Genomic DNA, 25,523 nt, shown 5'->3' with positions numbered 1-25,523 from the left:
GGCAATAACAGTCAATCTTTGGAGGCAAAATATAAAAATGTATTGTGAACTTCCAGGACTGATGCTCCATGCTGAATTGTAATCAATGAAATCCTTGAAAAGTTACTGTGCATACATAAATTTCTCATACAAGGGAAAACTCCAAGGCTTGAGCAGAGGTCATACCTAAGTCAAATTTACATGGCAAAATTTAATAATTGAAGCTGACCTAGTTCTCTTTATATGAAGTTTCATACCAACTTGTGTTGACCTAGTTTCTATTTATGCTAAGTTTCATGTCCAACAGAATTGACCTAGTTTCTATTTATAGTAAGTTTCATGTCAAACTGAAGTTGACCTTGTACTCTTTATACTAAGTTTCATGTGAAATTGAAGTTGACCTAATTTCTATTTATCCTAAGTTTCATGTCAGAATGAGTTTCAATCCTTTCAGTTCTTTTGACTGAAAACAAAGTATTAATTTTAAATGTTAAAAGAAATTACATACTTATTTCTTTTAATCCCAAAACAAATCTGATTTGCATTCAAAGTTTTTTTCCTCCAAAAACGAGTAAAAAGACAAAATTATCATGTAGCAATATAAACAGTGCTATGTGAAAGCCTCCATAGAATATAATACAGACAAAACTGGACATGAACAGCGCTGTAAGACACCCTCCACAGAATATGGTACAGACAAAAATGGACATGAGCAGAGCTATAAGACACCCTCCACAGAATATAGTACAGACAAAAACTAACAAACTTAAAAGCAAGATGACTGTACAACAAAAAGGAGAGAAAGAGAGATAGTATGTACCATTCACAATTTCATTAAGAAAGTCATCAAGGCTCTTTCTGTCTCCTTTCTGTAAAGAAAAAGATCAAACTGGAAATATTTAGTAGAACTTCAACTCAAGATTAATATTTCCATATCAATATATCTCTCATAACTTCAACTCAATATTATTATTCCCATGTCAACAAGTCTTACATAACTTCAACTCAACATTATTATTCCGATTTCAACATGTCTCTCATAACTTCAATTCAATATTATTATTCCCATATCAACATGTCTCTCTTAACTTCAATTCAATATTATTATTTCCACATCATCTTGTCTCTCATAACTTCAACTCAATGTTATTAATTCCATGTGAATATGTCTCTCAGTCTGCCTATTGCATACATATATGTCTCTCAATCTGCCCATTCCACATGAATGTCTGTCTGCCTATTCCACATGAATGTCTGTCTGCCTATTCCACATGAATGTATCTGTCTGCCAATTCCATATGTTTCTCAGTCTGCTTATTCCATATGTCTCTCCGTCTAATTATTCCATATGTCTCTCAGTCTAATTATTCCATATGTCTCTCAGTCTACCTATTCCATATGAATGTCTCCCAGTCTACCTATTCCATATGAATGTCTCCCAGTCTGCCTATCCCATATGAATGTCTCTCAGTCTACATATTCTATGTCTCTCACTCTACCTATTCCATATGAATGTCTCCCAGTCTGCCTATTCCATATGAATGTCTCCCAGTCTGCCTATTCCAAATGAATGTCTCTCAGTCTACATATTCCATGTCTCTCAGTCTACCTATTCCATATGAATGTCTCCCAGTCTGCCTATTCCATATGAATGTCTCTCAGTCTACATATTCTATGTCTCTGAGTCTACATATTCCATATGAATATGTTTCTCAGTCTGTCTATTCCATATGAATGTCTCTCAGTCTACATATTCTATGTCTCTGAGTCTACATATTCCATATGAATATGTTTCTCAGTCTGTCTATTCCATATGAATGTCTCTCAGTCTACATATTCTGTCTCTGAGTCTACATATTCCATGTATGTTCTCAGTCTGCCTATTCCATATGAATGTCTCCCAGTCTGCCTATTCCATATGAATGTCTCCCAGTCTGCCTATTCCAAATGAATGTCTCTCAGTCTACATATTCCATGTCTCTCAGTCTACCTATTCCATATAAATGTCTCCCAGTCTGCCTATTCCATATGAATGTCTCTCAGACTACATATTCTATGTCTCTGAGTCTACATAGTCCATATGAATATGTTTCTCAGTCTACTAATTCCATATGAATATATCTCCCAGTCTGCCTGTATACAGTAGTATTGTGATCTTATACACATAAATGATAGAAATAGCTTTTGTATAAGCATTTTGAAATGTGCTGTATTGAGGATTGTGTGTGTGTGTGTGTGATTTAGATTTTAACGTAGCTTTAACAATTTTCCAGTCATATTGCTACAATGTTTACAGTGTGGCAGTTTAAAGTGATGTTTTTCACTGGGGCATCATGCTGCAGACATGTAGCATGATGTCCCACCCAGTCACATCCTGACACCAGGCCAACCAGTCCTAACACTAACCTCTTAATGCTGAGCACCCAGTGAGGAATGCTGTTAGTACCACTTTTATAAGTCTTTGGTATGACTCGACCAGGGTTCAAACCCACGACCTTCCACATCTGGGGCAGATGCTCTAACCACCTGGCCACTGGAGCAGTCGTATTGAAGGTTAAAGCTACTTATATAATGTAATTTGTGTTTGCTGTACAAATGACTGTGCAGTACATGTTTTCAATCAGAACATCTGCCCTAAACTGTAAAATACATATGGCTGAGCAGCATGTGTTTTCAATTGGAACATCTGCCCTGGACAGCCCACATTTTCAATCAGAATATATGCCCTGGACAGCAGGTGTTTTCAATTGGAGCAATTGCTCTGAGTTGCCTAAAAAGAACATATATTCAATCAGAACATCTGCAATGGACAGCATGTGTTTTCATGTGGAGTAAATGCAATGGGTTGCTGAAAAAGAACATATTTTCAATCAGAACAGCTGCCCTGGACAACACGTGTTTTCAACTGGAACAATTGCCCTGGGTTACCAAAAAAACGTGTTTTCTGTCAGAATCTATCCTGGACAGCATGTGTTTTCAGTTGGAGCAAATGCTCTGGACAACATTTTTTTTCAATTGGAGCAAATGCCCTGTTCTACCAAAAATGGAAATTTAAAATCAGAAAACCCAAGCTGAAACAATTACCTCAAGCCAGAAGAGATTCACAAGTATTTCTGAGGAATATTCTTTCCTAAGACATCAAACCAATATTTGGAGTTAAATATGTGTCATTAATAATAATTACCCATACTGCATCAGAAGTACATCCAATGCCTCATAAATTCAGTACTCCCAAAGAAAGAAAGACATTCAGCATGTATTTCAGCTTATTTTGGCAACAAAAGTGCTAAAAAGTCATTTGTTTACTGAGAAAGGAGTCAAACAAAAGTGGTCTCCCAATGAACAAAGGCCAAATCCTATTGCTTGTCAGAAACTATTGATGCAGATAAGAACACCCTTCCAGAGATGTAACAGCAATAACGAGAACTTTTAGTTACACATCACATTGTTCATACTGGACTAAAAATCTTAATTCCAGACCAATTCATGAAATCAAATGACTGAGGAAATCTTCCAGATTAAATTATACTGACCTGTGAGATTCCTCTGGACAAAGCTTTAACAAGAGCTTTGAAGCAGTCAAGGGAAACTGCTTCCAGAGTTGCATCCCCTGAGTAAAATACCTGCAATGAAACAGAAATAATGCTCTTTGTAATGAAGACCATCCTATTTTTACAGACCTATTTCTTTAGACTTAACAAAAATTTAATGAATTATAACCCTTTAAATTTTTTACTTTTTGAAGAATTAAAACAATTAACCAGTTTCAATTACTTTATTAACTGTGTTAATCAAGAAATATATGGACTCAGCTTGTATAGTTTGATGAAGCAAAAATAATTAACTTTTAAACACTAACATCAAGACAAGATTTTAGTAAGTCTATTATGGGATGTATATCAATGATTCTTTTACAATGATGAAGCTGCTAATCTTGGTTATTAGGGATGCCAATGCTGTCTAAACATTCAAGGACTCTACATCAGGGATGCAAATACTGTGTACACATTCTAGGACTCTTATGTCATGATGCCAATACTGTCTAAACATTCTGGGACTTTACATTAGGGATGCTAATGTTGTATACACATTGTAGGACTTTATGTTAGGGATGCCAATACTGTCTACACATTCTAGAACTCTATGTTAGGGATGCCAATACTATCTACACATTCTGAGATTTTACATTAGGGATACCAATTCTGTCATCACATTCTAGGACATTACACTAAGTGTGTCAATATTGTGTACACATTCTAGGACTTTACATTGGGGATACCAATGCTGTCTACATATTCTAGGACTTTACATTAGGGTTCCAATACTGTCTATGCATTCTAGGACTCTATGTTAGGGATGCCAATACTGTGTACACATTCTAGGATGTTACATTAGGGATGCCAGTACTGTGTACACATTCTAGGACTTTACATTAGGGATGCCAATACTGTGTACACATTCTTGACTTTACAATAGGGATGCCAATACTGTGTACACATTCTAGGACTTTACATTAGGGATGCCAATACTGTGTACACATTCTAGGACTTTACATTAGGAATACCAATTCTGTCATCACATTTTAGCATTCCAGGACTTTCAATACTGTGTACACATTCTAGGACTCTACATTGGGGATACCAATGCTGTCTACATATTCCAGGATTTTGCATTAGGGATGCCAATACCATCTACATTGTCTGGGAATTTGTATTTCATGTATACAAATACTATCTAAATATTCTAGGATTTTTATTCAGGCTGCCATTACTGTCTACACATTCTAGGATTTTGCTTTAGGGATGCCAATATTGTGTACACATTAAAGGACTTTACATTAGGGATGCCAATACTATCTATGCATTCTAGGACTCTATGTTAGGGATGCCAATACTGTGTACACATTCTAGGACTTTACATTCGGGATGCCAATACTGTGAACACATTCTAGGACTTTACATTAGGAATACCAATTCTGTCATCACATTTTAGCATTCCAGGACTTTCAATACTGTGTACACATTCTAGGACTCTACATTGGGGATACCAATGCTGTCTACATATTCTAGGATTTTGCATTAGGGATGCCAATACTGTCTACATTGTCTGGGAATCTGCATTTCAGGTATACGAATACTATCTAAATATTCTAGGATTTTTATTCGGGCTGCCATTACTGTCTACATATTCTAGGATTTTGCATTAGGGATGCCAATAGTCTACATTGTCTGGGAATTTGCATTTCAGGTATACGAATACTATCTAAATATTCTAGGATTTTTATTTGGGCTGCCATTACTGTCTACACATTCTAGGATTTTGCTTTAGGGATGCCAATACTGTCTACATATTCTAGGATTTTGCTTTAGGGATGCCAATACTGTGTACACATTCTAGGATTTTACTCTATTGATGCCTATATTGACTACACATTGTAGAACTTTATATTAATGATTATTTGATGAATATTATATTAGATGAGCATTTGTTTAGCATTTTAGTTATCACATGAAAAAACAAATACTTATTTTGTTCAATATACAGTACATTATTGTAACATGGCTTAAACAATTTTCAGATACCTCAGACATTATTGTTTTGCCTTAATACGTCACATACCTGTTACAAGAATGCCTGTTACAACTCTATGGTCTTATATTATGTAACAGAAAGAAGCAAAACAACAAATTTAGTAAAATCTGCAAATAAAATTATTGCTCTAAGTTACAAAGTGAAATTTTAAGAGGAACTTAGAGTATTGTGAATTAAATCCAAAATAATACTAAATGTATTATCACAAGTCTAAAACTATAGAATATTCAGAATAAATTCATTATGTCTTGAATATGCAGATGTACCAAGTCTTGATGTAACACAATAGTATAATCCAGAATGACTCTGAATGAGTCCTCAATCACAAAGTACTGTTTAGTCCATAAAGTCAATGAACACTTTGTACTTCAGAATATCAAAATGAACTGAAAAAGTTCGGCAGCAGCAAACTCTCTAAGGAGGTATGTTTCTCTATTCCATCAGTAACGAAAAACTTTGTTAAAAAATGTCTCAGTGAACTTGATACCAAGAAAGCTACAGGACTGGATCAGAATGGTCCATGACTCATTAAATCTTCTGCCCTGGCAATTTTAGATAGCATAACATTCATAATCAATTCAAGTATTGCAACCTCATCTGTCCCCAAAACATGGAAAACTGCAAAGTAACTCCTATTTATATATCTCATCCTAAGGATGATGCTGATAACTACTGGCCAATCTCAATACTAAAAAACTTGTCAAAATTGATTGAAAAATATGTCCTGTCATATTTATCCAAACACTTCCTGCTACACCCAAATCAATCAGGCTTTAGACAGAAACATTCATGTAAGACTGCCTTGATTGATAAATGGCTTCAAGCACTTGACCAAAGTAGAATAATAGGATCTGTATTTGTAGATTTCAGGAAAGCTTTTGACAAGGTGGAGCATGAAACCCTTTTGAAGAAACTGAAAATCTACCAATGTGATGAAAGCACAGTTAGATGGTTGGCTTCATACTTAAGTGAGATAACACAACATGTTTATATAAATAATGCTCTGTCTGAGCATGGAACAATTAGATATGGAGTACCACAAAGCTCAATTCTAGGTCCATTACTATTTATTTTATTTATTAATGACCTATCACTTTTACTAAGGGAATCAATATCATCTACAGAGCTCTATGCAGATGACACAACATTGTCAGACATCCAAAACACAAAGCATGAACTCAAAAATTCTTTACAGAATGCCCTAAACAAACTGAACAACTGGTGCACATGTAGGATTATTTCCAGAGATAACTATCTACCAAGTTTTCTGAGGTAAAAGATTTTACCTCTTTCTTGATGCATTCAAAGAATGTGGACTGGAATTCTCTCAGGGAATCTGGATCGTACACTTCTGAGCAAGCAGTCTGAAAAATATTAATCCACTGATAAACTGATAAAATTAATTACTGGAAATATAGTGTTGTATTGCATGTATTCAATACATTTCTGTCTGTGCAGATTTGAGTTATATATATACACAGTGCAGTCCTTTGTTATATACTTTTGGCCATGCATGGTGTCAGTCCTTTTTTATACACTTTCTTGCTATGCATAGTGTCAGCCCTTTGTTATACACTTTTGTCATGCATGGTGTCAGTCCATTGTTTGCAGCCTGGAATTAGGTCAAAACACTTTGGTTCTCTGCATATTAGGCATGATAATCCTTTCATCAATTTGTATTATTTAACTTCTTTGGGCTGATGACAGCACAAAATAGATATTTTATGTACACATTTGAAAACCATCCATAAAGTTTTATCTCCTTTCTTTCTTCTTTTTTATCCTTTGTATATTTCCCTGCCATTCAAACATATAAGAGTCAAGAAGTTCTCTTGGCTTTGTGGTCAGTGTTTGTTTTGTGGATGTAAATTATTTCTTCCACCAATGAAGAGCTTGTTTACAGTAAGTCATACAGGTCATATGGGCGCATTTACTCAAATTAAATTTTAAATGTTGGGATAAAATTTAATACTAAAATAGTCAAACAAAGCCAATTAAATCCTTGATGTTGAATGCTCTGCACCTCAAATGTCATCAAAAAAACTTCCAGATAAAAATTATTGATTGCTATCAACTTTTACAATGCTGTCCAGGAACTCGTCTTTGTTAAGAAAAGAGGACATTAGGTCTATCATAACAAATAAAAGGATAGTACGAATCTGTGCTCAATGAGTGCTACTTTCATCGTGATATCAATGCAACGTGCATGACATTCAATCTGATTTGTAGTGGATCACACTTTTCGGTTAACCTCATCCAAATATCTCTACATAATTTATGAGTAATTTTGCTGTAAATAATGTAAATAATGACCATCGAAAGGAATAAGGATGCATCAGGATCCATTTAATAAAGTGAATAATTGCCATCTAAAGTTATGTGTAATCAACTTTCCATCAAATGAAACCCATTACCGAAATAGTTGTTCTGAATGCCTGTATGACTTTTACTATAGCTTAAAACGTTGGGAAACTATTTGTATTTTTGCACCATGATATATATATATATATATATATATATATATATATATATATATATATATATATATATATATATATATATAAATATATAAATATATATATATATATATAGAGAGAGAGAGAGAGAGAGAATATGCTCCTAGTATCATATTTACATACCAGAGTCTGCAGAGAGTCAATCTTGGCACTGACAATATCTGATGTAAGTTTTTCTATCAGCAATGGGAGACAAAACTCTGCAAATTTTGGGGATGCTGAGAGGCATCCTCTCAGTCCCAGAATTAGGTCCTCTTTCTTTATCCCAAAAGGGTCATTAGGGGGCTGCAAAACAAATACAATTTTTTTTAAAAATAGTATTAGGTGGACTGTCTAAGTATATCACAGACTATTTTATATGGATGTGTGAGCACGAGTCTAATCTAAATAAAAAAGATAATTTTTGCCCCTTACTAAGCTGGGCAAGTGTGGTTTCGATGATTTTCAACCCCATTGGGGTCTAGCAATAAATGTGTGTATGCATCAAACAAAAAGGCAGTGGTCCATCCTTTGAGCAAATTCTTAAATGCATGTAAAGAGTTGTAAATAAAATCTTATGAAAACTGCTGCCATATTAGTAAAGGTGACATTTGCCTTGCTTGTCCACTAATGCTATCTAGAGTAAGATGTCACCAAATGCCAGAACTATGGAAGGAAATAAGTTCCCAAAAAAACTCTCTTATTGCTGATAAACTCACCTTGTAATTATAATGGCTACCAATTCAAATTAATAAAAGGATACTCTTGGAGATATCAAAGATGTGTTTTCACTTGGTTTATATGGAAGCAATTGCTATAGAGATCCCTGACAAATACATTTTAAGACGGTTAGAATCTATAATAAGGAATATTATTACAAAGTCTGAGTCAACAATTAGCTCCAAGACTTGGAAATATGAAAATATAGTTACTGACCGCTATGCAAGGAATATGGTTGGTATGCAGAATACCAAAATAAATACAACTTTAGTAGTTAATATCAGGTTTAATATTCTAACCAAGTATTGTTCCAACTGGTAAAGAATTACTGGAAAAACTGTCAAGACTTTGTTTTCCACTTGGTTGCTATGGAATCCAAGCAGCTGCTAATTGCTAGGGAAACCTCCAAAAACATAATTTTGTCAGTGGTTGTCATAGGAAACATTCAAAGTTTTAGTCAATATTAATACAGTGAGTTGGGAGAAACTGACAAAAATACTACTTTTACCATGTTTGCTATGTAAACCAAATGGTAGTTACTGAGACTATCAAAAATACATCTTTGGTAGAATAAAATTTGCATGAAATATATTAAATTCATTACATCAAGTTGGGCAGTTGGATGAACAGCTGCTTGCAGACAGAAAGGTCACTGAACTGTCTTATGCACAGGTCAGAAGCTTCAGTGCTACTCAATGATCCAACAGCCCATCAGATAGGCATTTTAAGGTCAAGGCCAGTGGCATATATTGATATTCATGAGTTTCAATCTATTTACCAATTTTTCTTCCTCAAAGACTTAATTAACCATGGCTGTTTTAATAAGCTTTACTAAACCATGGCTGTTTTAAGAAGATTTACTTAACCATAGCTGTTTTAAAAAGACTAACTTAACCATGGCTGTTTTAAACTCTTACTTAACCATGGCTGTTTTAAAGTCTTGCTTAACCATGGCTGTTTTATTTTAAAGTCTTGCTTAACTATGGCTGTTTTAATCAGACTTACTTAACTATCTCTGTTTTTAAAAAGATTTACTTAAACATGGCTGTTTTAATTAGATAACAATACTTGTAAAAAAAATGTGCATTTTCATGCAAACTTTCATAGGATTACAGCTAAAATGAGTTGCAGTAAAAGTCTGTAAAATTCATCACACATGGTATTGTAAACATATCATAGTATTATAAATATACCATTTTTTAGGGGATACCAATTTTAGTGGGTTTCATTGTTGGTTCAAAACTAAGATTTACAAAATTAACTATATATATATATATATATATATATATATATATATATATATATATATATATATATATATATATATATATATATACATACATACATACATATAATAAGACCATGTTCATCAATCCACAAATTAATGTATGTAACGATGAATAAATCTCAGCAAAACAACAAAAACTGATATCACTGAAAATAAGTGAATTGAGACTATTTCAATCATCTTCAAATAAAAGAGATAATTATAATTTCCCCCAAAATAATTGAAATATCATTATTCCTAATGGATTGACTGAGTATAAGAGGGTAAATACCAATGATGTGAAAATATTTATACATTTTGTTCAGAAAGTCTATACCAAACTATGAGATTTTCTTACAGGAGAAAAATCTACAGGGAAGTAACATGCTGTATATACCAAACTATGAGATTTACTTACAGGAGAAAAATCTATAGGGAAGTAACATGCTGTATATACCAAACTATGAGATTTACTTACAGGAGAAAAATCTATAGGGAAGTAACATGCCGTCACCTCAAACAGTTCTTCTGCAAACACATCTGAAATTATTATAACAGAAAAGTTTCAATCACACAGATAAGAAAGAAATAGTTTTTTTTTGTTCTACACACTGCTGATGGAAAGAAATAAAAAGCCTTATAATACATCTTTGCAACTTTGTTTTCTGATTTTTTTCTTCCAAAAGCATCAACAAACTGCATGCCAAGAAAAATATTTGAGATCTTCCTTTGTCATTTTGATGAGTCAGCTCTATCAGAAAACAGTGGTTCCTTTAATGTCAAGTAAAATTTAAAAGGACTGGTCAAAACTGGAGACATGTCAAAGAATTAAAATAACCAAAAACAGTGGTTCATTTAATGTCAAGTAAAATTTCAAAGAACTGGTCAAACCTGAAGACATGTCAAAGAATTAAAATAACCAAAAACAGTGGTTCCTTTAATGTCAAGTAAAATTTAAAAGGACTGGTCAAACCTGAAGACATGTCAAAGAATTAAAATAACCAAAAACAGTGGTTCCTTTAATGTCAAGTAAAATTTCAAAGGACTGGTCAAACCTGAAGACATGTCAAAGAATTAAAATAACCAAAAACAGTGGTTCCTTTAATGTCAAGTAAAATTTAAAAGGACTGGTCAAACCTGAAGACATGTCAAAGAATTAAAATAACCAAAAACAGTGGTTCCTTTAATGTCAAGTAAAATTTCAAAGGACTGGTCAAACCTGAAGACATGTCAAAGAATTAAAATAACCAAAAACAGTGGTTCCTTTAATGTCAAGTAAAATTCAAAAGGACTGGTCAAACCTGAAGACATGTCAAAGAATTAAAATAACCAAAAATATTACTTTCCATTTAGACATGAACTAAGCATACTTATGTATGATCAACTGAGTCAAACAGTTGTATTTGGTGAAGTTTTAATTTTGGGTGAAATGACCAAAATTAAACACCATGAAAAGTACATCAGCACATGCATCAGTACAGACTTTAATCAACTGTCAGTGACAGTAGCACCAAAATTATATCTCACCAAAAAGGATGTGTGAGAAAACTGCCAAAACTGAAGATATAAATCTTATACTGTGCATGGTTTACAAACAAAACCTTCTGAAATAATGCCACTTTAATTTTGAATATACCAAAAAACATCAGATATTTTTCCGTTACTAATTTAATGTTTGAAATTCGGTTTTTGAAATAGATGTATTTTCAAGGCTTAACAACAATCAAATCTGAGACTAAAAATGAGATAAAATACAACTATCCAAAGTCTGAAATTATTCCAAGAAAAAAATTAAGAGAAGAACAATTATTTTTTAAGATGCATCACTTTACAGTAATTATAATTCCATAATTAAAGAGATGAATTTATCCCACCTTACAAGAAAACTTTCTAATCAATGTACTCTTCCCAACAAGCTGATTGCTGTTATACTATATTTCAGGGATGGCCATATCCACTTGCCCAACACCCGGGACAAGCTCAAATTTAGCTCAAGCAATCTTAGTGTTGCCAGATATTTGCCCATGGGTAAGTTAAAAAAAAAAACAGAGAGAGAGAGAAAGAAGGGGTCATGTTCAGTTCAAAATGCTTTATATTCTTCAAGTTTTATATTCTGCAATCTGATCACAGTATATGTATCAGCGTCTTTATTTAACATTTACATGTACTGCATTCTTTATTACGTATATGTCTACCATTTTAGTCATCTATCAATCATTCATTTCAAACAATACACTGTCAAAGTCTGTCACTCACATCCTGTAGTCATTGACAAGATTAGTATTACATGTTCTCTCAGGTCAGACATGATATGGGCAACTGACCAATTGGATTTACCAACTTTGAAGTAGATTCCTCCCTAATGATTTTGCTGGTCAATGAAACTGCTTGGCTGGCTTTCTAGTCTAATCATGCCTGCTGACACTCAAAAATTGACTTGTTGGTTTGATGCATGTCACAGAGACATGATATCTATTACAGGAGTGTAAGGAAATAACGGGCACTTGTCTCTAACAATAATTCACATGAATTTTTCTAAAAGTACTATCAATGTATTAAAACAATGCCTATACAGCATCTAAATGTCCAATTACATGTACTATTTATTATCCATTTACACGTACAATTATCCATCTATATTCACTATTACATATATCTTGTTTGACAAATTTAATTACTGGTGCAAGTTTAGACTGTGAAAATAAAAATATAAAAATAATCTGTTTATTTATAAAATATTTATTAGTCAATTTCACATACTCTTTTTAAACTTATTTTATAACTTTTGTTGTGCTATTATGTTATCATACTTTTGGGCAAGCTCAAATCTTCAAGGGCAAACTCAATTTTCTAGCCAGTCTGCTGTAGGGAAAGCTGACTTTAAACAACATTTTTTATCCTGAATATTTTGAAATGGAGAATAACCCTTTACCACAATAATAAATAGCTTAAAAATCTAGTACTAGCACAAACATGCTTTTACAATAATACTTACCTGATCATACTAATGAAGAACAAAATCCACTACCTCACTAGTCCAGCCCTCCCAAGCTACAAAATCCACCACCTTGCAGTTCCAGCCCTCGCAGGATACAAAATCCACTACCTTGCAGCTCCAGCCCTCCCTAGATACAAAATCCACCACCATGCAACTCCAGCCCTCCCAGGATAAAAAGTATGCTACCTTGCAAATCCAGCCATCCCAGGAAACAAAATCCATAACCTTGCAACTCCAGCCCTCCCCAGATACAAAATCCACTACATTGCAAGTCCAGCCCACCCAGGATACAAAATCCACTACCTTACAAGTCCAGCCCTCCAAGGATGCAAAATCCACCACCTTGCAGGTCCAGCTCTCCCAGGATACAAAATCTACCACCTTGCAAGTCCAGCCCTCCCAGGATACAAAATCCACTACTTTGCAACTCCAGCTCTCCCAGGAAACAAAATCCACTACCTTGCAGCTCCAGCTCTCCCATGATACAAAATCCACTACCTTTCAACTCCAGCCCTCCCAGGATACAAAATCCACTACCTTGCAAGTCCAGCCCTCCCAAGATATGAAATCCACTACCTTGCAAGTCCAGCCCTCCCAGGATACAAAATCCACTACCTTGCAGCTCCAGCCCTCCCTAGATACAAAATCCACCACCATGCAACTCCAGCCCTCCCAGGATAAAAAATATGCTACCTTGCAAATCCAGCCCTCCCAGGAAACAAAATCCTCTACCTTGCAACTCCAGCCCTCCCCGGATACAAAATCCACTACATTGCAAGTCCAGCCCTCCCAAATTACAAAATCCACTACCTTGCAAGTCCAGCCCTCCCAGGATACAAAATCCACTACCTTGCAAGTCCAGCCCTCCCAGGATACAAAATCCACTATCTTGCAATTCCAGCCCTCTCAGGATACAAAATCCACTACCTTGCAAGTCCAGCCCTCCCAGGATACAAAATCCACTACCTTGCAAGTCCAGCCCTCCCAGGATACAAAATCCACTACCTTGCAAGTCCAGCCCTCTCAGGATACAAAATCCACTACTTTGCAGCATCAGCTTTCCCACGCTAGCTACAAATGATCTATACATCTTCTGTCTTGTTTAAGCAATGGAAGTGGTAATGTGTAATTTGCATGCAATAGTGGAAGTCACACATGGTGGTCTCCACTCTGTTAGAGGAATAATGCCAAAATGTCCTTTATTACAAGTTATTATCGGAGCAAATATGCATTCTCTTCCAGGATGTAAATATATCATAACTGGGTAAGTATCAATGAAAACACAAATTTTGCTCTAAAAAAATGGCTTCTTTTTCAAATACACTGCCTTATCATAACATGTCCAGGGAGTAAGTACGAGCTGGTCCTCTCTAAGGCCTCCTAACTTACATCAAGCAGCTTCAAGTTTCAGTGGTGATAAAGACCATGGTTTTATGAAGCATTTTCACTCCTGCAAATCCAGCTAAATTACAATAACCCAATAACCCATACTGTATGAAGTTGTTAAAAACTAAATGGTAGGCAGAATACTGCACTGTTGGGATAAGTCCCAAAAGCTCAATCTATGTCCATTAGATAAAATGACTTTGAGATAAAATCTGTAACATATCTGATCTCCCTCCCACAACTGGGATGATTACAGCTAATAGATTAGTTGCACTCAAACAGTATGTTAGTAGTGACTATTTCACCTTGTGAGCCAAAATGCACATGAAATTCAACTTCGTTTAGGATAGTTCCTTGTAGGATGAGTAGATAACCAATTTATGTCCAGCAGGACAGAGCCTGGGCAGTAATATTATCCCTTCCTTCTTTAATTGGTAAGAACAAACAAGACCTCCCTCTTATCATCTCAGTTCTCTTTAGGCACCACTTCAGAGCCCTGATGGGATCCTGTCGACACTCAAAGGAAGAAGGGTCCAAAGAAAACAAGCAATGTCAAGACAAAGGACAAATCCCCATTGGCAGGAATCTATGTTTTGGTGATGAAAGTAGAGGCCACCATAAGAGAAATAAAACTATCAATGCATAACTGCAGCAAGTCTGGGTCTACCAACACTGATTCTGCCTGGTGTAGCTAAGGTGACTAGGCAAAACATGTTGTATGAAGGCCCTGGAATATGGTTCAAAATGGAGAATTAATCAAACATGCCAAAACTCACAGTAGATTCCATTTTGGATAATTTGCCAAAGCCTTCTGTTCATACAAGTCAACATTTGTAACAAGGACAGAGAAGTTCTGTTTTTTCCTATATTCTCCTTTCTTTGAGAGCTAAAAATTTCTGAGATTGCAGATAGTGTACTTTTACTGTGATGGAAACAATCTTCTCTCTCATTGAAGAACATAGGAGGAACTTAGCAATATTAAGTAAAGAGGATTTAAAGGAAAGGCGTGCTCTTTTCACTCCGAAATGAGATAACACTCCATTTTCCCATAGATTTTCAAATTAGTAGGCTGTCATGCTCAAGCAATTATGTCCCCCACTTATTCCAAGAGCTGCCTCTTCCTGATGGCCAGACATGCATGTTCAACATTTCTGGTTTTGTAGGGAAACCTGCATTCATGGTTCATTCATCAGGCAAGGAGAATGCGAACCTGTCAGGCATTGTCTACCATTAGAATGAGGACCTAGCTGATCCTTTGTTTCCACTTAATGTTTCCTACTCATGGTAAGTCATCTTTAATAGTAGCATTCAAGTTTCCCTTTCTTCAACAAGACTTGGCAATCTGAGGTGTACAGGGAGGGCCTGTTTATCAAGACTGTTCTGAGAAAAATGGGGCATTGACTATTCAGGTTTTTGGATTTGAGGCTGGAAAGTTGCGTGTCAACACGTGTTAGGCAATATCAGTCTTGAAGGTACAATTCGGTATACTTGGAAAATAAATCTCTGTACCATCACTCAAAGGTAAAGGTTTAGGCTGTACTAGAGTTGGTATAGTTTACAGCGAGCTGTCTCTGGCGCCAAAGTCCAGTACTGGCCATAGCCGGAAAGGTCACCATAGCCAGTTGATCCAGATGGGCCACTGTATCATATCATTACTGGCCCAATAGGTAATGTCACGATCTGTTCTGTTTGTGGCAACAAAAGCAGTAGCAGTGATGGTGCTGTATAAGACACTCATGATGATCCAGATTGCCAACAATGCTGGAGGCATTCATACATCTTTGATCATGTGCTTCACAGCTCTCACCTGCCCAAGTTTGTTGACTGGTAGACAACATACACATATATCACCAAAAACAAATTACATGTATGACCTAAATTGCAACCCATGTAATCTACATCATTAAAGTGAATGTTTTCTGCCAGCTTGAATCAAATGTACCCCACACTAATCCAAATCAGTAAAACACTGTGTTGAACTTAGTGTGATCTAACCCAGATGCAGTATTTTGCACTCCCCTGCTGTAAACCATTTGGTACCTAATTAAGATGCACCAAAGAACTTATCATATCAAACTGTTTGAGCACTGAAGCACAAAATATTCATCTACATTAAAGAATGAGTGAGAAACTGACAGAAAGAAATTAAAAGTATACTTTCCTGAGATATGAAATCTCCATCTGGTTCCAAGCATAACAACTGATGGAATCTAGCACCATCCCTCTATGCAAGGAAAAGAGACTCTAGTCTGACTTCCAATCTAACAAAGGTAAGATCTTTTTAGTAATTCTATTGCTAAAAACAAGCCAAAAGAAGTGGTAAGTGTCTGTTTTATCTTGGGAGGGCTGGATTTGCTAGGCAGTGGATGTGATCTCTAATGTATTATGATTGGGTAATGTGTTTAAAACAAAATGTTGGAGCAAACAGGTTCTAAATAGAAGAAGAAATGCAGTAATAGCAGATATCTGAATCTGTCATCATAGACCTTATAGAAATCACATGAATCTGTCATCATAGACCTTTTAGAAAATACTTGAATATGTCACCATTGACCTTTCAGCAAATATCTAAATCTGTCATCATAGACATTTCACCAAATGCCTTAATCTGTTGTCACAGACATTTCACCTGTCTGAATCTGTCATCATAGACCTTGAAGCAAATATATGAATCCGTCATCATAGATCTTTTATAGACCTTTTAGAAAATGTCTGAATCAGTCATCATAGATCTTTCAGCAAATGCTTGAATCTGTCATCATAGACCTTTTAGTAAATATGTGAATATGTCACCATTGACCTTTCAGGAAATATCTGAATCTGTCACTGTAGAGCTATTAGCAAATGCCAGAATCTATCATAGAACTTAAAGCAAATATGTGAATCTGTCATCACAGACCTTTTAGAAAATATCTGAATCTGACATAATAGAACTTTAAGTAAATGCCTGAATTTGTCATCACAGACCTATTAGCAAATGCCAGAATCTGTCACAAACCTTTTAGCAAATATCTGAATCTGTCATCATAGACCATTAACCAAATGCCAGAATTTGTCATCAATGACCTTTTAGCAATTACCCAAATCAGTCATCATAGACCTTTAAGCAAATGCCTGAATTTGTCATCAATGACCTTTTAGCAATTACCCAAATCTGTCATCATTGACATTTAAGCAAATGCCAGAATTTGTCATCAATGACCTTTTAGCAATTACCCAAATCTGTCATCACAGACCTTTAAGCAAATGCCTGAATTTGTCATCAATGACCTTTTAGCAATTACCCAAATCTGTCATCATTGACATTTAAGCAAATGTCATAATTTGCCATCAATGACCTTTCAGCAACTACCCAAATCTGTCATCACAGGCCTTTAAGCAAATGCCTGAATTTGTCATCAATGACCTTTTAGCAATTACCCAAATCTGTCATCACAGACCTTTAAGCAAATGTCATAATTTGCCATCAATGACCTTTTAGCAACTACCCAAATCTGTCATCAAAGGCCTTTAAGCAAATGCCTGAATCTGTCATCACTGACCTTTAAGCAAATGTCATAATTTGTCATCATATACCTTTAAGCAAATGTCATAATTTGTCATCAATGACATTTTAGTAATTATCCAAATCTGTCAGCATAGTCCTTTTACCAAATACCTGAATATGTCATCACAGATTTTTTTTCTTCTTGTGAGCATTTCCACTATTATTTGAACTCCTGCTGATAAAGACTGGTGACCTAATTCAATTAGATAAGGAACATTGTTCACTGACTCTTTAAATTTAAGGTTTAAAGAGACCAAGGACTGGGGACCTACACCTACCCACACCTACCCCTCCTCCCCCACAAAATCACTGACTTTAAATTCAAGGCTTAAAATGGCCAAGGACTGGGGACCTATTTTCATTAGATATGGAACATTGTTCACTGACTCTTTAAATTCAAAGTTTAAAGTGGCCAAGAAATCAACAAAAAAGTGATTTCCAGTATACAAACTGGATTTTGGGAACACTTTGCATTAGGCAAACAATATACTAGATGATGGGAACACTTTGCATTTGACAAACAATATGCTGGATGATGGGAACACTTTGCATTAGACAAACAATATACTGTAATGATGGGAACACTTTGCATTAGATAAACAATATAATGGATGATGGGAACACTTTGCATTAGACAAACAATATGCTGGATGATGGGAACACTTTGCATTAGACAAACAATATGCTGGATGATGGGAACACTTTGCATTAGACAAACAATATGCTGGATGATGAGAACACTTTGCATCAGACAAACAATATGCTGGATGATGGGAACACTTTGCATTAGACAAACAATATGCTGGATGATGGGAACACTTTGCATTAGACAAACAATATACTGGATGATGGGAACACTTTGCATTAGACAAACAATATACTGGATGATGGGAACACTTTGCAATAGACAAACAATATGCTGGATGATGGGAACACGTTACAATAGAAAAAACAAGACCAAACAATATGCTGGTGGGAGCGTACTTATTGGAAAGTTCTGAGCTACAATCCTAGCACACTGGAAAGCCAGGATAAGATTTCTAGGGTCTTTTTCTGCATCCATTGTCTGTATGAATCCATATACAAAGTCCCCTTGCATAGACTGCAACTCTGCAAGATATAAAAGAAGCCATTACAGAATTTTTCACCAATTACATTAATGTGTCACTTATGGGAACATTTCTAAATTCTTTCATTTTCTTCATTTTTGAACTTGCAACAAGTTACTGATTTTTCATATCATGCAAATAAATAATGGAACTGAATAACTTCAAATTCATGGAAATCATCACAAAATTCTCAACCAGACAGGCCACCATGTCAGACCATGAGCCAACATAGTTGGACACTTAGAAAGTTTGTACCAAAAATTAAAAGCTCAATGTTCTACTTTCATGATCTTTTAAATAATTTTGTAAAAATTTTCATTGTAAACAAATTCAATTGATTAAGTGATAATAATTATATTTCAGAGATTAAAGTGTTGTTTTTATTTAGTAGGCATCAGGGTCATACAAATTTTGAAATCAGATGGTGACAATGGACTGTTAGGAAAAGAACTTTGTTAGTAGACCCAAGAAAGAACTTTAAAATGACTTGTTCCCTCTCTATTTACCTTTTTACTGTAATATCTCATGGGTCATTATTAATTATTTTGTTTTATATATATATATATATATATATATATATATATATATATATATATATATATATATATATATATATATATAAACACGTGTTTTGAGAAATGTAGAATAAATCATGATATCTAGTTGCCCACTAAATTCAACATGTGGTAGTCCTGACAAAGCATTACTGAAGTATGTGAATTCAACATGTGGTAGTCCTGACAAAGCATTACTTAAGTATGTGAATTCAACATGTGGTAGTCCTGACAAAGCATTACTGAAGTATGTGATTTCAACATGTGGTAGTCCTGACAGGGCTTTACAGGAGTACATGATTTCAACTTGTGGTAGTCCTGACAAAGCATTACTTAAGTATGTGAATTCAACAAGTGGTAGTCCTGACAGGGCTTTACAGGAGTAAATGATTTCAACTTGCGGTAGACCTAACAAAGCAATACAGGAGTACATTAATTCATCATGTGGTACTCCTGACATAGCATTACAGGAGCTGCTGGGTTCTTGGTACTGGGTCTAATGATCAGTCCCTTATGCTTTTCCTGCATGTTTTAATGGGAATCTTTATTCTCAACTACCATGAAACTTTAGCTTGTGATGCAACGTCAAACTAAAAGTAAGGACAGTCAAATTTTGTATGTGAAGATTAAAAAATTAACTTGATATAGGTTTTAGCCCTAATGTGCTCACGGCCAAAATCTGGCCAATCAAAACCTAAATCTGATGTGTCAAACTTTAACATTTTTGGGGGGTCAAAATCTTAAAGCTAATTAACATTGTAATACTGTATTTATTAAAATATATATATATATAAAAGCTTTCCAAAAACTAATTTCTAGAGAATTTTTTTAAAGTATCTAATATAGTAAAGCTGGATTTTGGTGAACTCTGTAATATGCAACCACCAGTCATTTACAAAAAATCTCATCATGTATGGATCAAGTTTATTATATAAATGCACTGGTGCTAGTGACCACCTGCAGAACATGTTTATAGGTCAAAATTTTAGGCGAGATATCTATTTCAACACTACTATGAATGGCCATGTTGCAAAATCAGATGAACACATTTATCTATTTAGATATGTGGTAACCACAATTAATGAGGCAGGTCTGCAGGCAGAGTTCAGATTGATAACCATAATTATATGGTTATGATCTGCAGGCAGAGTACAGATTGGTAACCACCATGATTAATGATTACATACACAAACTGGTAACCACCATGATTAATGATTACATACACAGACTGGTAACCACCATCATTAATGATTACATACACAGATTAGTAACCACCATGATTAATGATTACATACACAGATACTGGTAACCACCATGATTAATGATTACATACACAGACTGGTAACCACCATCATTAATGATTACATATACAGACTGGTAACCACCATGATTAATGATTACATACACAGATTGGTAACCACCATGATTAATGATTACATACACAGACTGGTAACCACCATCATTAATGATTACATACACAGACTGGTAACCACCATCATTAATGATTACATACACAGATACTGGTAACCACCATCATTAATGATTACATACACAGACTGGTAACCACCATGATTAATGACTACATACACAGATTGGTAACCACCATGATTAATGATTACATACACAGACTGGTAACCACCATCATTAATGATTACATACACAGACTGGTAACCACCATGATTAATGATTACATACACAGATACTGGTAACCACCATTATTAATGATTACATACACAGATTGGTAACCACCATGATTAATGATTACCTTTACATACACAGCTACTGGTAATGGTTTACTGCATATTAATGCTAGCTTCACTTACTCTAAGGTATTAACTCAAGCACCTCAATGGGGTAACCATCTCACCATGGGACTAAATCAAGGAACATGAGACCCAAGTAGGCCTTATATGGCTCACTTGGTTTACATAACATTATGATCAGAAAAAAGAGCTGCTAGAGTGTCAATAAGCTCAGCCAATCAGATGCAAGATCACTCATTACCATGCTCATTATAAAATTCATCTTCATGATATTAGCTTATTTACCAAGTTTGAAACTGGGTTAAAAATACAGACTCCTGAGTGGTAAATAACTCAGCCAACCAGATGCAAAATCAACTCACTGGTATATATAAGGCTCACTCCTAAATATTCTCATTTTACATCTTGATAACAAAATGCACATTTACCAGTCTTGATTAAAACAGAATCAGAAATAGTCCCCAGAGTGGTAACAAACAAGCTTTGCCAATAAATAGCAGGTCATCTCATTCATGAATGCAAACCTTGGTCATTATCAAACCTGTGCAAGGTCTTGCTGATATATTCCTATATTCCTAATCCAATCACACTCAGATCAGAAATAAAGCTTCCAGCATGGTGACATTCTCAGCCAATCAGATGCAAGATCTCTTTTTCCACATTTTGACATGAAAGCTTACAAAGACAAATTCCCTTGATACATTTGAGTAATCCTGGAGATGATAGCAGTATAAAAGCAAAGAAAAAAGGACATACCTTGAAGTCTATTATGCAGGAAGTTGGAGATGACCGAGTAGACCAACCAGCGGTCAGTTTGAGCCAGGGACTGGTTGTGGACGTATTTGAAGATTGTTCTACATATTGTCCCAGCACATCCATCAGAAAGGTGTACAGCATTACTCTGGGGGAAAAAATTATTGAAACTTATTTTATCATCAGATTCTACTCAATACAATAAAATTATTCACTAAGGTACAATTTTGTGGTATGGTAGCAAAAGGAGAATCACAAGGATTAAGTTTCCTGGAGTACACTGTTTACTGTAACATATAAACTTTTCATGCCAAAACTTTTTATGGTAGATTCATGGATATTGATTATATAAAAAATAAAAAATTAAGTCCTTCATTAGCATTTCTTTTATTATTTTACAGTATTTAGGCTTTCAAGATGGTCATAAATTATAAAAAAATTACCCATGAACTGTAACAAAATAGTTGTCAAATTGCATAACTGCAAAAACTGAAGGTGTACATTTTTACAGTCAGAAAACTGTGTTAATGTAACAATAATGATAAGACGAGATCATCAATGACTTCTCACACATCTGACATTACTTTCTTTACTAAAAACAACTTCTGAAGGCAGGAACAGTAACTGCTACAATCTACCAAATGACCGCTGATTTCTTTTATTTTTAAAATATATACAGAAAAATAGTTTTGCTGAAAATTCAAAGAAAACTAACTTTCGTTGAAGCACTGTCATTCTGTATAAATACTAATCAAATAAAAAAAATTCAGTCTCAATTAATGTCCTACAATTATCTAAGTAATGAACATCTGCTGGGTCTTCCAAAGCTGTCCTTTAGCAGTAACTTGAATAACACATGCACTCTTCATCAAAGAACGCAGACTACAATCTTCAATAAAAACAAAGACTTTTTCATCAAAGAGAGTCAGCAACAAACTTAAAGCAATGGAATCTGATGGACTGTTGCATTTTCCAAAGTGCCTGGAATATGTTTATTGTGCCATGTAGTTTAATTTTTGCAGGAAAGAAATTATGCTTATGGTTGCTACTAATATAGACATAAAACACAAATTAAATTTAAAATTAAAAAAAAAGATATTTGGCCATCAAGTTAACTGAAGATGTCGTATCTGCAAAAATGTTTGTTAAAACTTTTTAATTTGTTCACATTTTCATTTTCCCAGGGTAGCCTTGGCAAGATGATAGATGTCTCCAGCTGATCAAAATCAAGGCCAATCTAAGTACATGTACCTGTAACATGTAAAAAAAACTACAACCACATGCTACTTGCAACAACTAAAGTGAATTGTTTAGTGAAAATTAGATATAGATCAAATGAAACTACCAATTTCTTTTATATATGTGTTAGTTGTGATTTCTAATCGGATGTGAGTTATACATGAATTTTAAAACATTTGCTCTATATTCAAATTCATGGATTTGTTATATACATGTACAATACTAATTATAGCTTGTACTACACAAATGTAAGTTGTCAATATACAAGTGTTTTTTCAGACAATTTTTGTCTTCATTTAATAAAAAGCACATATTTTTGTGCCTGCTTTTATTACTCTCCCCCCAAACCATATTTGGTAAATGCAACATTTTTTCCAGCTAACTGACTTGGTTGGTTATAACACAGTTCAGTCTATAACATGGTCTATAACACAGTCAGGTTCTATGGACTCCAACCACCTTGTTGTAGCGGGGTCACTTTGTATACATTCTATACATATAGTTAGAAATACACTATATATAGTTAGTTATACACTCTCTATATATACTTAGATATTCACTCTCTATTATGTAGTTAGACACTCTATATATAGTTAGAAATACACTATATATAGTTAGATATACACTCTCTGTATAGACATAGATATTCACTCCTTATTATGTAGTTAGATATATACTCTATATATAGCTATATATACACTATATATAGTTAGATTTACACTCTCTGTATATACTTAGATATTAACTATTATATAGTTATATGTTGTTGCTGTTGCAGGGTTTAACGCCATTTTTCAGCACACGATAGGCTATACATGGTGGCCAGTATTAATGGTGGAGGAAGAACCCAGGAAATCCCTGGAAAGAACCACCGACCCTCGAGAAGCTACTGGCAAACTTTCTCACATATCCACATTGGCCGAATCAGAGACTCGAACCTATGCAGACAGAGGTGAGATGGCACTGATCCATAACAGAGAGTGCTTTAGACCACTCGGCCACTCTGGGCCCCTATATATATATACTCTATATATAGTTAGAAATACACTCTGTATACACTCAGATATTCACTCTCTATTATGTAGTTAATATACACTCTATATATAGTTGTATATACACTATATATAGTTAGATATAACCTCTATATATACTTAGATATTCACTCACTATTATATAGTTATATATACTCTATATATAGTTATATATACACAATATACAGTTAGAAATACACTCTCTGTATATACTTAGCTATTCACTATTTTTTTATACATTATTGCGAATTAAATCCTAGCAGTCATAAAAGTCACAAATCCTAAAGAATAGAGTATTCCAATTGAGTTCCAGTGGTGCTCCAAATGAAGTCCAACCTTTTGTACTGATTCGCCACTAGCCTTAAATATTGTTGATGAGCTAACAGTCTTGATGGATCGCAATGATATAATCTAAAACATCTTTAAATAAATTCAAAGTAATTCCAAAATATTTACTTAGTCCTAAAGTTTATGAGCATCTTCCAATAAATAATTGAAATAATAAATCCTCTCTAATAATAACTGAACACAACTAAATGACTGTCTCCACTACATATTTTAAGATATGAATAGTACTTCTGTTACTCACTACCTTATATAAAAACCTAAGAAACAATTTCTGAACCAAGATGAGGGTCAAAAGTTCATTTCAGATTATTCTAAATTGGAAACATGGTCAAAAACTTCTTTGAAATTCCAGCATCCAACCAGTCAGAATTCAGGTTTACCACAGAATTCTCAAGTAAACATATCTAATGAGGAAAATGACCTCATCCCCAAGTACAAATCCATGATGGACAAAATGGATAAAATTGGCCGTTTAAAATGCTGTCTACTTAATGGCCCTTACAATCTATAACAAAAATTAACACACAGTATGGTATACTTAATGGCCTTTACCATCTATAACAAAAATTAACACACAATATCGGTATACATAATGGCCCTTACAATCTATAACAAAAATTAACACACAATATTGGTATACGTAATGGCCCTTACAATCTATAAAAAAAATGTAACACACAATATTGGTATACGTAATGGCCCTTACAATCTATAAAAAAAATTTAACACACAATATGGTATA

The 25,523-nt window shown here is 34.5% G+C and overlaps 1 protein-coding gene across 1 annotated transcript in view; it reads right to left on the bottom strand.

The window, feature by feature from the left end:
- The window catches only part of LOC149794792 (MMS19 nucleotide excision repair protein homolog), a 128,110-nt gene that overhangs the window by 69,672 nt on the left and 32,915 nt on the right, over positions 1–25,523 (bottom strand). The window contains exons 5-11 of the mRNA XM_089964444.1: positions 22,167–22,311; positions 18,969–19,094; positions 10,532–10,593; positions 8,211–8,372; positions 6,858–6,935; positions 3,513–3,602; positions 800–848 (exon numbers count right to left, since the gene is read on the bottom strand). Of these exons, the coding sequence (XP_089820570.1) occupies positions 800–848; positions 3,513–3,602; positions 6,858–6,935; positions 8,211–8,372; positions 10,532–10,593; positions 18,969–19,094; positions 22,167–22,311 (712 nt within the window). The remainder of the gene's footprint in view (positions 1–799; positions 849–3,512; positions 3,603–6,857; positions 6,936–8,210; positions 8,373–10,531; positions 10,594–18,968; positions 19,095–22,166; positions 22,312–25,523) is intronic.

This window comes from Sinohyriopsis cumingii, chromosome 7, assembly GCF_028554795.1.
Source record: "Sinohyriopsis cumingii isolate HCF-2022 chromosome 7, ASM2855479v2, whole genome shotgun sequence".
Taxonomy (NCBI): Eukaryota; Metazoa; Mollusca; class Bivalvia; order Unionida; family Unionidae; genus Sinohyriopsis; species Sinohyriopsis cumingii.
This window is presented reverse-complemented; position numbering and strand designations above follow the sequence as displayed.